At 34.0% G+C, this 14,645-nt stretch overlaps 1 protein-coding gene across 10 annotated transcripts in view; it reads right to left on the reverse strand.

The window, feature by feature from the left end:
- Positions 1–14,645, reverse strand: part of LOC143234172 (coiled-coil domain-containing protein AGAP005037-like) — a 417,090-nt gene that overhangs the window by 106,377 nt on the left and 296,068 nt on the right. For all 10 annotated transcript variants that reach the window (XR_013018535.1, XM_076471312.1, XM_076471309.1 and 7 more), the window contains one exon: positions 1,472–1,670. Coding sequence is in view for 9 of the 10 variants with exons in the window: in XM_076471312.1 (XP_076327427.1) it covers positions 1,472–1,670 (199 nt within the window). In the remaining variant the exon portion in view is untranslated. The remainder of the gene's footprint in view (positions 1–1,471; positions 1,671–14,645) is intronic.

A 14,645-nucleotide genomic window follows, 5' to 3' on the forward strand; every position in this document is an offset into this window, starting at 1 on the left:
TGTGTTTAATTCCAAACAATCAGTCAGTTATAAGCTTTTTGAAAAGTAAATTTAATATTTTAATTTAAACTAACCAAAACTTCACTAAAGAAAGATTACGTTTTCATTCTAAATGATCATTAATTAATTATGTGTGTATATATATATATATATAAACGAGATATTTCGAGTGTGCAAATAGAATAAACAATAAAACAGTGAACATTTCTATACGTTGCAGCTGGTCATCTTCACGTGGTTGCACAATGCACAACTGGTAACCAACGACAAGTTTCAGTAATTATATCAGAGAGCTGTAATTAGGTTGTATACGATTACTTGATATGCTTAGAATCACAGAAATCTAGGCAAGCTACTTACACATATCAGTTTACACTAGCGTAAACTGCATACCGAATTTAGATATAATACAAATAAACATTGTAATACTGTTATTCTCACGTGTAGATATGAACTAGAAATACGAACTAAATGTGCAAACAAGATACCTCAATTGCCTCATTTTTAACGAAATAAAGACTAGATAAACCCGCTAAATATTAACTTATTTTCATAGATAGTCGTTTGGATATCAGAACCTGTCAGTGTAACTAAAGTTGTGGAACTATGTGATGTAAATATAAGAAATATGGTCTTCTGTAGTGGAGCGTGCAGACATCAAAAACCTGAGATCGAATGAAGTTAACTGTGTGAGTAAATACGGTGTGGAAGTTTTAAGTCAATAAGGTACTCAATATTTATTAGATATAGTATATTTTTGTAATACAGTGATGAAGATAAATGATCTTAGAGATAAGGAAACATTTATTTTGAAAATTGTAGAAATTTGATGAGATGAAATGAAAACTGGTGTAAAAATTATGTAAAATCAATAATTTACAGTCTTTACCCAATAAACTTATGTACAATAAAAATTTGATTTTTCCCTTATTTTACTGTCCGTACGAAACATTTTTTCGATGTTTTTATAATACATATATATAATTTTGTAACTAAACAGTGTTCAGCACATCAAAATTAAATTCATAATTAGCAAAACTTTTAAATTTGTGCTTCAAATAATTAAAAAGATAATTTTCTTTCAACAGCAAACATTCATTTGCCTGGTTTTACGAAAGAAGATGTTTACATATATTCTATAAAATTATAGACCGAATCCTTACAACTATAATTTCAGCGTTATAAATTCGAAAACTTTACCGTTAACTTACTGGATTATTAAAATTATGGAACAAAAATACTATGATACTTTGTTTTTCCATTTTAGACCCTTTTTGAAAACGAAAATTTGTTACTCAGAAGAATGTAGCACATCCAAGTCAGCTTTAAAAACACAACAACACGGTAAGAGACTTTTACCCCAAGAATAATCACACCCGTCGCAATGTATTTCTTTACCACATGAGTAAATGTGATGTTTTCCAGGAGATTTAGAAGAACTTTTTCCGTTATTAAATTGAGCTTAACTTACCTTAAATCTTCCAGTTCATAAAACATGTCTTTCGAGGCATCATGAATGTAAATCCTAACATGTGGAGAATCAAGGTACTCCATAGTCAGCTGTTTAGGAAACGATCGAACAAATAAGGCCTTAATCGTATCAAGTGTTGTCAGCTCATTTGGGAGAAGAGAACGTTTGGTTTCTTTTCGATACTGGAGAAAAACAACACCTGTGTAGAGTACAAAAATATATTTAAAAAAAAAATTGTTCATTAGGCAAACAATCACAACACAAGCCTTCACTTCATATTTCATGTTTATAATATCACTACCAGGTGATAATAATAAAGATAAAATTCCAGATGTACTTCCGCAGGGTCCCAAAAAGTGTTCTGTTTCAAGAGTAAATGAAATCAAAACTAAAGAGTAACAAATATTTTTATTTCTTGCTTTTGAAGTTTATGTGCCATGCTGTTCTGCAGCCTACTGAGTGCATAATTCTTCTCGTGATTCATGGCATGCACATGTTTTACTGACGCCACGACAGTACAAACTGTAACTTTAAGCGCTCCTGGTGTGATGTCATTTTAGTGTCTACTGACTAACTGACAGACAACACACTAATGTATTATGATGTAATTGATTAAAAGAGATGACCATTCCAGGTGGTATTTGTTCCTTTATGGGGAAATTAAGAACATAAGATATGATTTAATTTCTTTCTATTTCTATTTATTTTTAACCTGTAAAAATATAAATGTATTTTGTGTGTCTCACGACATGGCAGAGTTTTCAGAGTTCACGGTCAAAATGGCTGTAATTTACTGTTGTTGTAGGAACAACGTATTTTTGTTTTTTATTTATTTGGCCAAACGACAAAATGTGTTGAATAATAGGCAGTTCTGCGTTCTTTTGACATAAATATATTATTTCAGCAATTCTAAGTGTTATAAGATGTTTATCTACGCATGCACTGTATACACAAACAAATCGTTGTTTCTCCAACAAAACAGTGAAATCCTGATTACATACGTAAGCTTGACGACTATCGTTAATAAACAACTTAAATAATGTGGTGTGTTTCAAAATCGAATGCTAACAGCTTTCGTTGCCAGTTGATAACGTAGCTTCCAACCCATTATGACCTGTAAGATGTTTGCATTTCATACATGGAAACTTAACCAAAAGAAACCATATATTTCTATAAACGTAAATAAAATTCGACCTGTATCTCTAGAATGTATCTTTATTAGCTCATTATTTAGCTTTTATAACTTCATCGGGAGCTGTCGATATCTTACAAGCTCACTAATCCAGTAATTCTTTATATTTAAAATATACACCATACAACACATTTGCAAAAATATTTGACAAAATAAAGATATATTCTGCAGATATGGGTCTTTGTTTTTGTTTTGAATTTCGCGGAAAGCTACTCGAGGGTTATCTGCGCTAGCCGTCCCTAATTTAGCAGTGTAAGACCAGAGGTAGGGCAGCTAATCATCACCACCCACCGCCAACTCTTGGGCTACTCTTTTACCAACAAATAGTGGGATTGACCGTCACATCATAATGCCTCCACGGCTGAAAGGGCGAGCATGTTTGGTGCGACCGGGATTCGAACCCGCGACCCTCGGATTACGAGTCGAACGCCTTAACACGCAGATATAGGTCAAATTTTATTTACGTTTATAGAAAAGTCTCGGAATAAACTGTTGTTGTTGTTGTTTTGAATTAAGCACAAAGCTACACAATTGGCTATTTGTGCTCTGCCTATCACGGGTATCGAAACCCGGTTTTTTAGCGTTGGAAGTCCGCAGACGGAAGAAAACTCCAATTTCTGTTGAACAAAGTTAGGAATAAACCATGTACATATTCTCATAATGAAAATAAATCAATATTATATAGACCAATGAAAATACTTTTAACACTTTACAGCAGAAGCATATTCGTTTTATCTCGCTGTTAATAGAAATCTTCCCGTTTCATAAATCAACGACAGGCTTGAATCAAGTTACTGCTTTTTTTATTTTCATAAATTTACATTTTAACCACTTTACAATTCTTACATTTTTGGAGAAGAAAATTTTAAATTAAAATATGCACTATGGAACATACTTGCAGGAATATTTGGCAAAATATTAATTACGGAAAAATGTAAGGTAGAAAAGTATAATCAACATACACTAAGCACTTCGATAGATTTGGAAAAGAAATAGCAAAATCTAGAATAAGTAAATGTAAAGAAGTTACAAATATGCACATACTGCAAATCACTCGCACTGTCAAAATGCGCAGTGTTAACCCTCGAGTTCACATACTTAACATTATCAACGCATTTCACACACAGACTTATGCCTTACTTCGGACGTCGCTGTTGTAAAAATGTTTAAAATGAGACAAAATACAAAAATTCTACAAGTCTATTAAATGTAGTCATATATGATCCACGGTAATATGAATTTATTTTAAAGGCTCCTGACTAAAATCCGTTCGCTGTCACGTACATAAAATATTTTTTAATTCTCCAATGTAAAAAGGTGGATATTTAGTTAAACCCTTAATTAACATTGACTTCAAAGATACTGTACATTTAATGAATATGATATGAAATATAAATATCCCAGTAAAATAACTGAAGAATGAAATAATATATTTGATCACCGGAGTGGTACAGTGACTAAACTCTGTAGAATCGCAAATCTCACTTCTGAATATACAGTAGCAAAGAACCTTTAAAACTCTATTACAATTAATGTCTTACTTTTTGCTATGATGCTGACGTATAGCCTAGCAACACATTAAATAACCAATAATATTCTTCAGTAATGTTTTTAATACAGTTTATTATCTTTAATTTTAACCTTACTGCAATCTAATAACTCTTCAAATTGGTGCAGTAACCTAGCGTATTGTTCTTGTTTCATCTTCAGTGGGTGCTTGTTTGTTGTTTTTTTCATCTTCACACAGGGTTTTGTCTTTATTGTTCACCTGAAACAATTTGTACAATTGTTCTATCATGTATCAATCATGTCTTCGGATCTGTTATTAGTGTTGCCCAGTGAGGATGAGATACAAGATACCATAGTAACACAACAATATGTTTGCGGACTTATAATGCTAAAATCCCAATTTCTATAAAAGTTGTGGGCGCGGCACAGATTCCCAATTGCATAACTATGTGCATAACTACAAATAAACCCTTATTACGAAGATTAGGTAATCGTATGATCGGGTTTTAAATATCACAAAACTAAGGTATAAGTCACTGACTCAGAAGAATAAGACATTTAGACAAGGTGATAGTAAAACTTACAAAAGCAGAGAAAAAGTAAGTCAGACGTAATATATATGTGCAGTTTCTATGGCTTGGTCTCCCCATGAGAAAGTTGTAAGTTCAAGGACTTACAACGCTACCGGTGGGCATAACAGATAGCCCAATGTGGCTTTGCTCTAAAAGACGCAAAGAAAAAAAAAAGGTCCTTGTCTAGAATAAATTAATTTTCTTCCCCAACGAAATAACCATTCTTTGTTTACAACAATTTATAGAAATGTTATTACAGACACTGATACATATATTATTATAAGCTGATACATGTTCACCCTGAAGTTAGCACTACCGCCTCCATAATGTTTGATAAAAAAAAGTGTTTTACAAACAGGATAAACCTTCAGATGGCAAATCATAATTTATTAGCAAAGACAGAAGGAAAGGATCTCGCTCTCTTAGTCTATACAGATCTTTAGACCGTATTGAAAATATTTTTAAGCAAACAAAAACAGCTCCAACATCGTTGACTTAAAACAATAATAAAAACTGTTTGTTTCCTATTTGCATTCCCCGTCGCGCCAAACATGCTCGCCCTTTCAGCCGTGGGGGCGTTATAATGTGACGGTCAATCCCACTATTCGTTGGTAAAAGAGTAGCCCAAGAGTTGGCGGTGGGTGGTGATGACTAGCTGCTTTCTCTCTAGTCTTACACTACTAAATTAGGGACGGCTAGCACAGATAGCCCTCGAGTAGCTTTGTGCGAAATTCAAAAACAAACAAACTATTTGCATTGTGATCAATATAGACTTTAATAATAGTCATAACTTTTTCTGCGAATATAATTTTAATGCCATTTCATATATTTACTGGTAAAATAAATGGATTAAATATGGTAAATAACAACCTGTAAGTTAAAAACATTACAACATCTTATAGATAGAACTGATTGATTTTGATTATTAGGTTCTTTACTTCAGTCGTTTAGGGTTTATCTTCTTGTTAATAATATATCATTTGTAATTATCTCACTTAGCGATTTCTTATCAATAAAACATTTCATTAATCTCTTCAGTCTATTAGTTGAATTTTGCGCAAAGCTATTCCAGGGCTATCTGTGCTGGCAGTTCCTAATATTTGGAGTGATATACTCTTGGGCTTGCTGGACATATTCTTTCATAGTCAATTTTTTGTTTTTTTTCCAACTCACTCTCACTAGAAACAATTGCCTTCTCAAAACTAATTATAATGACAACAAATAGCGTTCTAAATGGAGGACATTGTGTCCATTTGGTTTTAAAGTCTGGTGGATCAATTTTTCCTATAAGTAGGCCCAAAAATAGAGAAATTAGATAAATATAAAGATCAACACACACCAGTATATTGGTACTGCCATCACAGATATCTGTCCTATCAGGTCATGTTTTATAATATATTTACTGATTACATTTGTCAAACGGTTTTCTTTATGGTCCTGGATTTTGGATTAATTGTGTGTATATTCTCGCACATAATCAAGTGAGTATTCATTTATGTATAAACGTGTCAAGGTCGTGCAAGTTTATCTAACAAACAACAATGGTTGATTTAACAATATAAAAACTGCTATAAACACGGGAAATTTCAAAGTCGGATATCTATTATTGAGTATGGACCAACTGCTTATTAAAAACTCTTAAGTGTTGCCAAATCACCTTCAAAAGGTATCTATACCAGCACAATTTGGAATGAAAACAACTTCTAAACCTAATATAAAATACAAGGTGCTAATATTTTATGTGGCATTAAAGTACCGTTTCCTTATGGTTGAAAATTTCCACAGAGAGCTATTAGTATATACATCCATCCGCTTGACCCTATTAGATTATCAGGCAACTTATATTAATACTCCTTTGTGAATTATAACTGAGTAATTATAATTAAAACCAAACCACTTGTTACCTACTGACCAAGAGATTTGAGAAAGCCGATCATATAACTGCGTCATATGGCATACAGAGCCCGGCATGGCCAGTTGGTTACCTGGCCATGCTAGGCGTGGAAGTCCAGACCGACTTGTCTTGTAATTCGAGGGTCGTGGGTTCACATCCCGATTAATGTGTTTTAATTCCTCATTTGATCTGTCCAATTATTTACGCAACCAATAGATTGTCTCCTAGAATTTTTCTAAACTGGTTAAAATAGGCAATCACTTTTCGAATTCAAGATACTCATGATGTCCTATAACAATTTCAGCTCTTAAACTGGCATGAGAAACCCAAATATGAATCTCAAATTCATGCATTTCAGTTCCACAGTTTATAAACAAGAGTTGCAGGTTTTGGTACATATTAATTATTTTTAGAGACTAGAATATAAATAGTTTTAGCTCCTGACCTAACACAACAAACTGAGAAATGAATCTTAAATTCACGTGTTGTGTTCTATATTGCGGTCAACCCACAGATTCGTTAGTGATTTGTTATGTTATAAAGTTCATAAAGTTGATTTGCGGTGGGTGCATGATGACTAGCTGCCTTCCCTCTATTCTTACACTGCTAAATTAGGAACGGCTAGCGCAGATAGCCCGCGATTAGCTTTGTGCGAAATCGAAGACGAGATCTGGCCGTTCTCTCCGGTGCTGCCTTTGCCTCGGAGAAATAAGAATCTTTACACTTTAACAACAAGCGTTGAACGTCGCTATTGTAAACAAACTTTCCGTGGATTCTCATATCCTGTAACCTGGAGAAAGTGGGTTTTCTTCCACCCACAGCAAAAATTTAGGCATTGGATTTTTAGATCCCAGGACAGCAACTTTAAACAAGTTCATGTTCAAACTTCTGCCTTTCGGGACGAGATCTGGCCGTTCTCCGGTGCTGCCTTTGCCTCGGTCTTAACATTAAGAAGATAGTCAAAATTATTTAATAAATAAATAAATAATTTAATTTGAAAAAGATTAATTTGGGTTTCACAATACTATTGACCAGCTTGTTGAAGTTCAGCTTTTCCAGGTATTAACATAAATAATTTATTATCTATTTAAAAGTCTCACACAAATAATTTTATTTCAAACTTGTTGCAAAGTCTATAAGTTGATTGGTCTGGATATGGAAATAGTAACTCAAGCAACCAACTACTTAATTTGGAGTCACAATTCGATTCTGATCTACTCTACAGATACCAAATCACCCATATAACTCAATTAAATTAGTGGTGTTAAATTTCTATAACTATATATATTAAGAACTGGTCATGTTTGTGTTAAACAAAAAAGCTACAAAATTTCTTTGGGCGAAACTTACCAAAAGTAACTACAAAGATTTGTCTTACAGAACAAACTAATATATTTTAAAACATTAATAAGAAACAACTTGTAAAAATATTGTACTACATGAAATCATAACTACCCATATTCTCTAAAAATTGCAGTGTCCCTTGTGCAAGTTTTATCATTGTTAAATATCAATTAGATATGAAATGTGTGGTGGTACTTCCTCCATCATCTTTGACTGACTATAAACTAGTTCTTTTCATAAAGTTTGTTATGTTTGGATCAGGGTCAAACAACATGTTGGTACTGCAACACTTTACTTATGTATTTGTCCTACTGTTTCTTTGTAATTTTCCTTATCTTATAGCACAGATGTATAAACTAAGCCATGTTCTTCGTTAGAGTGATTTTGGTGGAGGTAGAGAGAATCTTCCATTTTATATACAGGATGATTTCACGTAGTTTTCTCTGAGAAAAAATATATAAACTTGTAAATAACTGCTTGTCAATTAATTCAATTTATAATTCGCTCACTTACTCCGAGATTGCCTTCTCAACTACTTAAATGTGTCTTTAACTTGTAGCAACATTTATAATGCTTCAGGGTTAACAACTATAATCTGGCTTTATTGATTATATCAGAATTTCACCATTGTTCCTTAAACCTATCTTCACTCTAGGTTATCCTGAATACTGCATCAGCGTTTCAGTGTTGCCTTTAAGTACGGCGCTTCGTAGTGAAGTCATACTCGAAGTTTTGGTTTTAACCATAATCATCCCGCTGTCTGGCTTTGGGTATTATTAAAATTCACTGTCCATTTCTATAGAACGGAAGTAGTTTAAACAATCAACGTGTATTCAAATACACAGTAATGACACTGAATCATACTCTCATGTGTTGTGTAGTACCTTCAAGCTGGTAAGCTTACCGATGAACTAATTTATATTTTTATTTTGTACTTGTCACATCAGTGATACCAATAGCTTTTGAATCTAAAATCCATTAGTCTGCATGCATTAGATAGGCTTACATCAATTTTGAAATATAGATTTTATCGAGAATGACTAGTACTTGATATCATTATTCTGCCCAGTTAAACCTATTTTTTTTAATATGCTATGATTAGGACATTCTATGACATCTCCAAGCTTGATGTCGGTAGCATAAATACAGTTTTCAGATTTTATACAGACTCTTGGTGTTGTTATACCCTGTGCTGCTTCTATCGTAAGTAGATATATAAATGTGTCTTAACTGACAAAGTGTTTAAAGCACTCACACGTGTTAAATTGTGCTAAACATTTTATTTCCAAAACATTCTAAACATCTTATTAAATACAAACCAAATACCACTAGAAGTTTTACCAAGGAACACGAGTCTTCGGATTAGATAACAATCATGAGCCATTGTGCCGAGGAATACTGAACATTGTACCGTCTAAATACTAGAAGAACAAACCGACATAGTCCACTAACTGATGTCTCTCACCAGTGGCATAGCAGTATGTCTATGGACTTATAACGCTAGAAACCAAGTTTCGATGCTAATGATGGACAGAATACAGATAGCCATTTGTGTAGCTTCGTGCTTAACTACAGAAACAAAACAAACAACAACAAATAACTAACTGCTGAAAATGCCTTGTTTTCCCACCTGCCTTTGTCTGCTTCTGCATTCCATTACCCATTATTTGTGTACAAGGTTGAAACTCAGCTAGGTCGAGGTAAACAATTTAGAATAAAAGTAATATTTGGAGAATGATGGACGTTCTTTTTTGATATAAATACATTTTGGTGATGAAATGATCCGATCGATACTTCTTTACAAGGACAATAAATTGCTCTCAGGAACCGGCTGTGTATTGTGTATGGTCTGTTTGCTTGTAACATCTGTCGTATTGAAGACTTTAGAAATATGAGATACTGACAGATAGCTGCTATATCACCAGGGTCAAGTACATTAAAAATATCCTTTATGGGTATTTAATTTGTTAAGCCCTGTAAAGAGTGTCTTAATATTATTTAAATGCATGTCACTAGAGCTATTAAGTTACTTCTTACTGTTTTTCTCGATTCCTATCGTAGATCTTAAAAAGGACAAACTTGATATTAAGAATGTTGTGTTTAAAACACTCCAAAAATAAGATAACTTATTTTTTCCTTAGAGATAGCGAAGGAATTGTCCACGTAACTATGATACCTGAAAGGTTTGAAACTTTCCGTACAGTTATTCAACCATTATTTCTCATAAAAACGCAAAAACAGGTTTGCTAAATTAGAAGCTGATTTTGAGCCCATAGCAACACCATCTATTCGATTATAGGTGCTACTTATTAAACTGATTTTATTAACCCTTGTACAATCGTATCAATTTCGAAAACCAAATCTGCTGCTAATTAATAGCTTGTTTGTTGAAATACTTTGTAACTTTTCTTCAGTTTTTTTTTTCTTCGAAGATATTTTCAGTAACTACCGAAATCTTGCGGTCATGAATGACGTATGGATATATTATGTCGTGTTAAACAAACCAGAGGAGGAAGTTTGCGATTTATGATCTCTGAAATGTGAATTATCATCCAAGGTATCTTATACTGTCTAACTGGAGGACGGAGGTTTTATTATTTTATTTGGTGATTGATCATTTTTCCTTAAAAGTGTGATTTTTAAATAGTCTTTGAAGATTAAGGAAAAAAAAGAAACCTACTTTCGGAAAGTGTGCTTTTGATTGCCCTTTTCAAAAATTAAAAGTGAGAATAATAGACAGTATTTGCTGTTATTTTTTCTGTGAAAGAAAAAGGAAGAGGCTTTGAAAGTCTGGCTGTATTATAATAGAATGTTCTTGGGTATATACGATTTTAGACTGTGGTAGTGGGCAAATCTATGAGAATTCTGCTGTTTTTGCACGTGGCATGCTTTTTGTGACTGAGGTAAACTTCGGATAAGATGTATGAGCTACCTGAATGTCAAACTTTTAACTTTTCCTGAAGCTGGTCCATTCATACCAAAAAGGCCTAACTAAGCCTCTTATGTCGTTTTAACCTATGGAAAGTAGTCATTCAAATCTTACGTTTTAAAAAGATTGTTATAAGCTATTTATTTTAAAAATTATTACTTTTTCGATTATATCAACTTGCAGTCTTACTCAAGAACACAGCACGGTTTAAATAAGTTTCGTAAGATACACAACGCGTGTAAAACTTTATTGAAAATGGTTATATAAAATTACCATATTTTATCTATATTTCTAAAAAGGTCAATGATAGCCAGTGTTGATAAAGACATTCCTGCGTTATTCATTATCAGACTGTTAAAGAAAGTTGATTACGATTTGGACACGAAATTGTACATGTTATCTTTTATTTGAAGAGGTCCGTAACTGGATAATTACGCCCACGTTAATAAAAAGGTATAGAAATCTAATATACCTTTAGCGTTAGAAAAGTGAAGTCCAGCAGAGATGCTAGAAAAATAAAAGCTCAGAACACAACTGATACGTTGTTATTTTAATCAAGACCCCCATTGTCCGTTTAAAACACATGAGTTAATAAAGATAACGTGTTCATGTATTGACCTAAACTACATTTATTTAGCAGTGTTAATCATAAATACTGCTTAATGGCTTACAAGAAACATTTTATAAGCATCCAAAAAACAGCAACAAAAAGGATGGCAAATATAACTTATTTTAGACACTCAAGTAATTATAAATACGAAAAACACAACTGAAAATAGTTTATTTACAAACATATTCGACGTTACTACATATATTTTTTTTAATTTCGCGTAAGGGTACACGAGGGTTATCTGCGTCAGTCATTCCTAATTTAGCGGTGTAAGACTAGAAGGAAAGCAGCTAGCCATCACTCACCTCTACAACTACTGTTTTACCAACGAATAGTGAGTGGGTTTGACCGTCGCATTATAACGCCACCACAGCTCGGATTAGAAGCTAAGTGCCTTAACCGCCTGGCCATGCCGATACTTCTTTATTGAGAAGCAAAAAGCTACACAGCTGACTGTCTGTGCTCTGTCCACCGCGGGTATCGAAACCTGATTTTGAACGTTATAATTATAACCAACTGGCTTACCGCTGAGACACATAGGTGTTATTTCAAGTCATATTGGTCGTTAGTAGAAATAAATAGGAGTAAGACAGTTGAACAAAAAAGCTTGGTGAATACGAGTACACCAAAAGAAACAGACTATTGGTCTCAAAAAGATATTCCCAGCTGTGACAGCGATAAGCTTACGGAGTTACAACGCTCATATCAGAGGTTCGATTCCCCTCGGTGGACACAGCAGATAGCTCTATCTCGCTTTGCTATAAACAAAACACACTCAAAATAATACAGTGCACCAAAATTTATTTTACAATTTTTTTTACAATATTATTGTTACAAAATTATACAAAACACTAGAAAATCAAAATCTACAGTATCTTTTGTATTGTTGTTTAATGTACAATTGTACTGGATGTGATAATTTAATTTCTTAATATACCGATAATGTATTATGTGAATAACTAATCATAAGTAACAATTCCGAATTTATGTGGTAATATCAAGTTGTCTCTTACAATAATAAATGGCTAAAAGAGTAGTCCAAGAGTTGGCGGTGAGTGGTGATGACTAGTTGCCTTCCGTCTACTCTTACACTGCATAATTAGGGACGGCTAGCGCAGATAGCTTTCGTGTTCCTTTGCGCAAGATACAAAACAAACAAACAATAATAAATACATTTTGTTGTTTTGCTCACTCAAACCCGGTTTAAGTTTAATGATCCACAGAATTTCCTTTATAAGCAGTTCTTATTTCCTATTTACCTTTGCCAGGATTTTAAGCTCTCATCTACTTATAGGTTCATTATGCTCATTCAGCCCATGTTTCCTGAGGTCGAATCAATGAAACAATGAACTTAATTTATTATTAGTGATGCTGTAGGTTTATGTCCTTTTCATGCTTAAAATGTGAAATAATAGTATGTTCGGGAACAAATGTGTTAAATGATGTGAATTTCAAGTTGCCACATTAATGTTGTAGAAATATCTTGTAAGTGAGTGTAAACAGTGTTCAAATCTATTAAAACGGGATACTTATGAAGAATCACTATTTGTTTTTCCTACATTTTCGCGATAGCATTCGGAATCGATCACACGTGTCGAACGATCAGTATTTTCCATGAAGCAAACAAACAAAATTCGCGTTGCGGTCATTTCTTCTTTTAACACATCCTACCATATCTTAGTAGCTAACAAAAGGACATGAGGTCTGGCATGTACGCACCGTGAAACAAAGCAGTTGTTACTGGATGAGAAACAGTAGATAATCTTGGGGAGGGGGAAGGACACAATAACTTTCTCAACAATACAAGCATCTCAAATCGGGTGTACCGTTTTAACAGTTTCCGTGAAACAAAGCAGAAGTTGTTACTGGATGAGAAACAGTAGATAACCTTGGGGAGGGGGAAGGACACATTAACTTTCTCAACAATACAAGCATCTCACATTGGGTGTACCGTTTTAACAGTTTCATCTGCTGAGCTGATTTACAATATACAGAACATTATTAACGCGATCAAGGAGCATAACGAGGTGTATTTAACTGTTTGCTGTTAAACACATAACAACACAATAGGCTAACTGTGCTCTGCCCACCGAACGACTTTGACAAATCCAAAATAATGACAAAGAAAGCTCAACTTAATCCACCATTACCTGCAGCTTCAGCCGTTTCTTCGAATTACAGTAAACAACCATTTCACTGGCCAGAATGTGTATTTATAAAGAATTCTTAACGACTAGTTTAAAAAAAGTCTAAAGCCACAAGCGAAAATCTATAATTCAGCTGCATAGTTATCTAGGTAGATGTCACCGTAGCATAACTCCAGTCTCTGTAATTGTCTATTAACTCTTAGTTAGAGTTAAAAAACAACCAACGAAAACTTAGCTAAGGGCCGTTGATTTATGATGAAAATCGAAAACGAAAGAAGAGGAAAACCGACATCACAAGCAATTATTAGGGCTAAATAGGTGCTTGCCAAGGGTAGTACAAAAGTGTTATCAATGCACATGTCGTAGTGGGACTTAGTTGAGAGCACATGCCGTAGTGGGACTTAGTTGAGCTATTATTTGTTGTTACGTGGCCCGGCATGGTTAGGTGGTTAAGGCACTCGACTCATAAGCTGCGAGTCGCGGGTTCGAATCCCCTCACACCAAACATATTCGCTCTTTCACCCGGGTGGGGGCATTATAATGTGACGTTAAATCCTACTATTTGTTGGTAAAAGAGTAGCCCAAGAGTTGGCGTTGGATGATGATGACTAGATGTCTTTCCTCTAGTCTTACACTGCTAAATTAGGGACGGCCTAGCGCTCATAGCCCTCGTGTAACTTTGCGCGAGATGCAAAGCAAACATGCTCAACTTCCCTTGACGCAAAATCTTTAAATTACTCTGACGCAAAAGCATGCAAGACAAGTACAACTGTAAAGTTATGTGGACAATTCTTGAAAATAATATAGAAAGATATATCATTAAAGATTCGAAACTTAATTTAGAGCTCACATACTTCTCGGTACGAAAACCACTGTTTAGAAAGTAATTAAATATCCGTATCTAATGTAATCTTGAAGTGCTTCGAAGCCCACATCCCAAACATATCACACACGACACGCTGCATCCAGTTAAATGT

The sequence above is a fragment of the Tachypleus tridentatus genome, chromosome 12 (assembly GCF_004210375.1).
Source record: "Tachypleus tridentatus isolate NWPU-2018 chromosome 12, ASM421037v1, whole genome shotgun sequence".
NCBI classification, from domain to species: domain Eukaryota; kingdom Metazoa; phylum Arthropoda; class Merostomata; order Xiphosura; family Limulidae; genus Tachypleus; species Tachypleus tridentatus.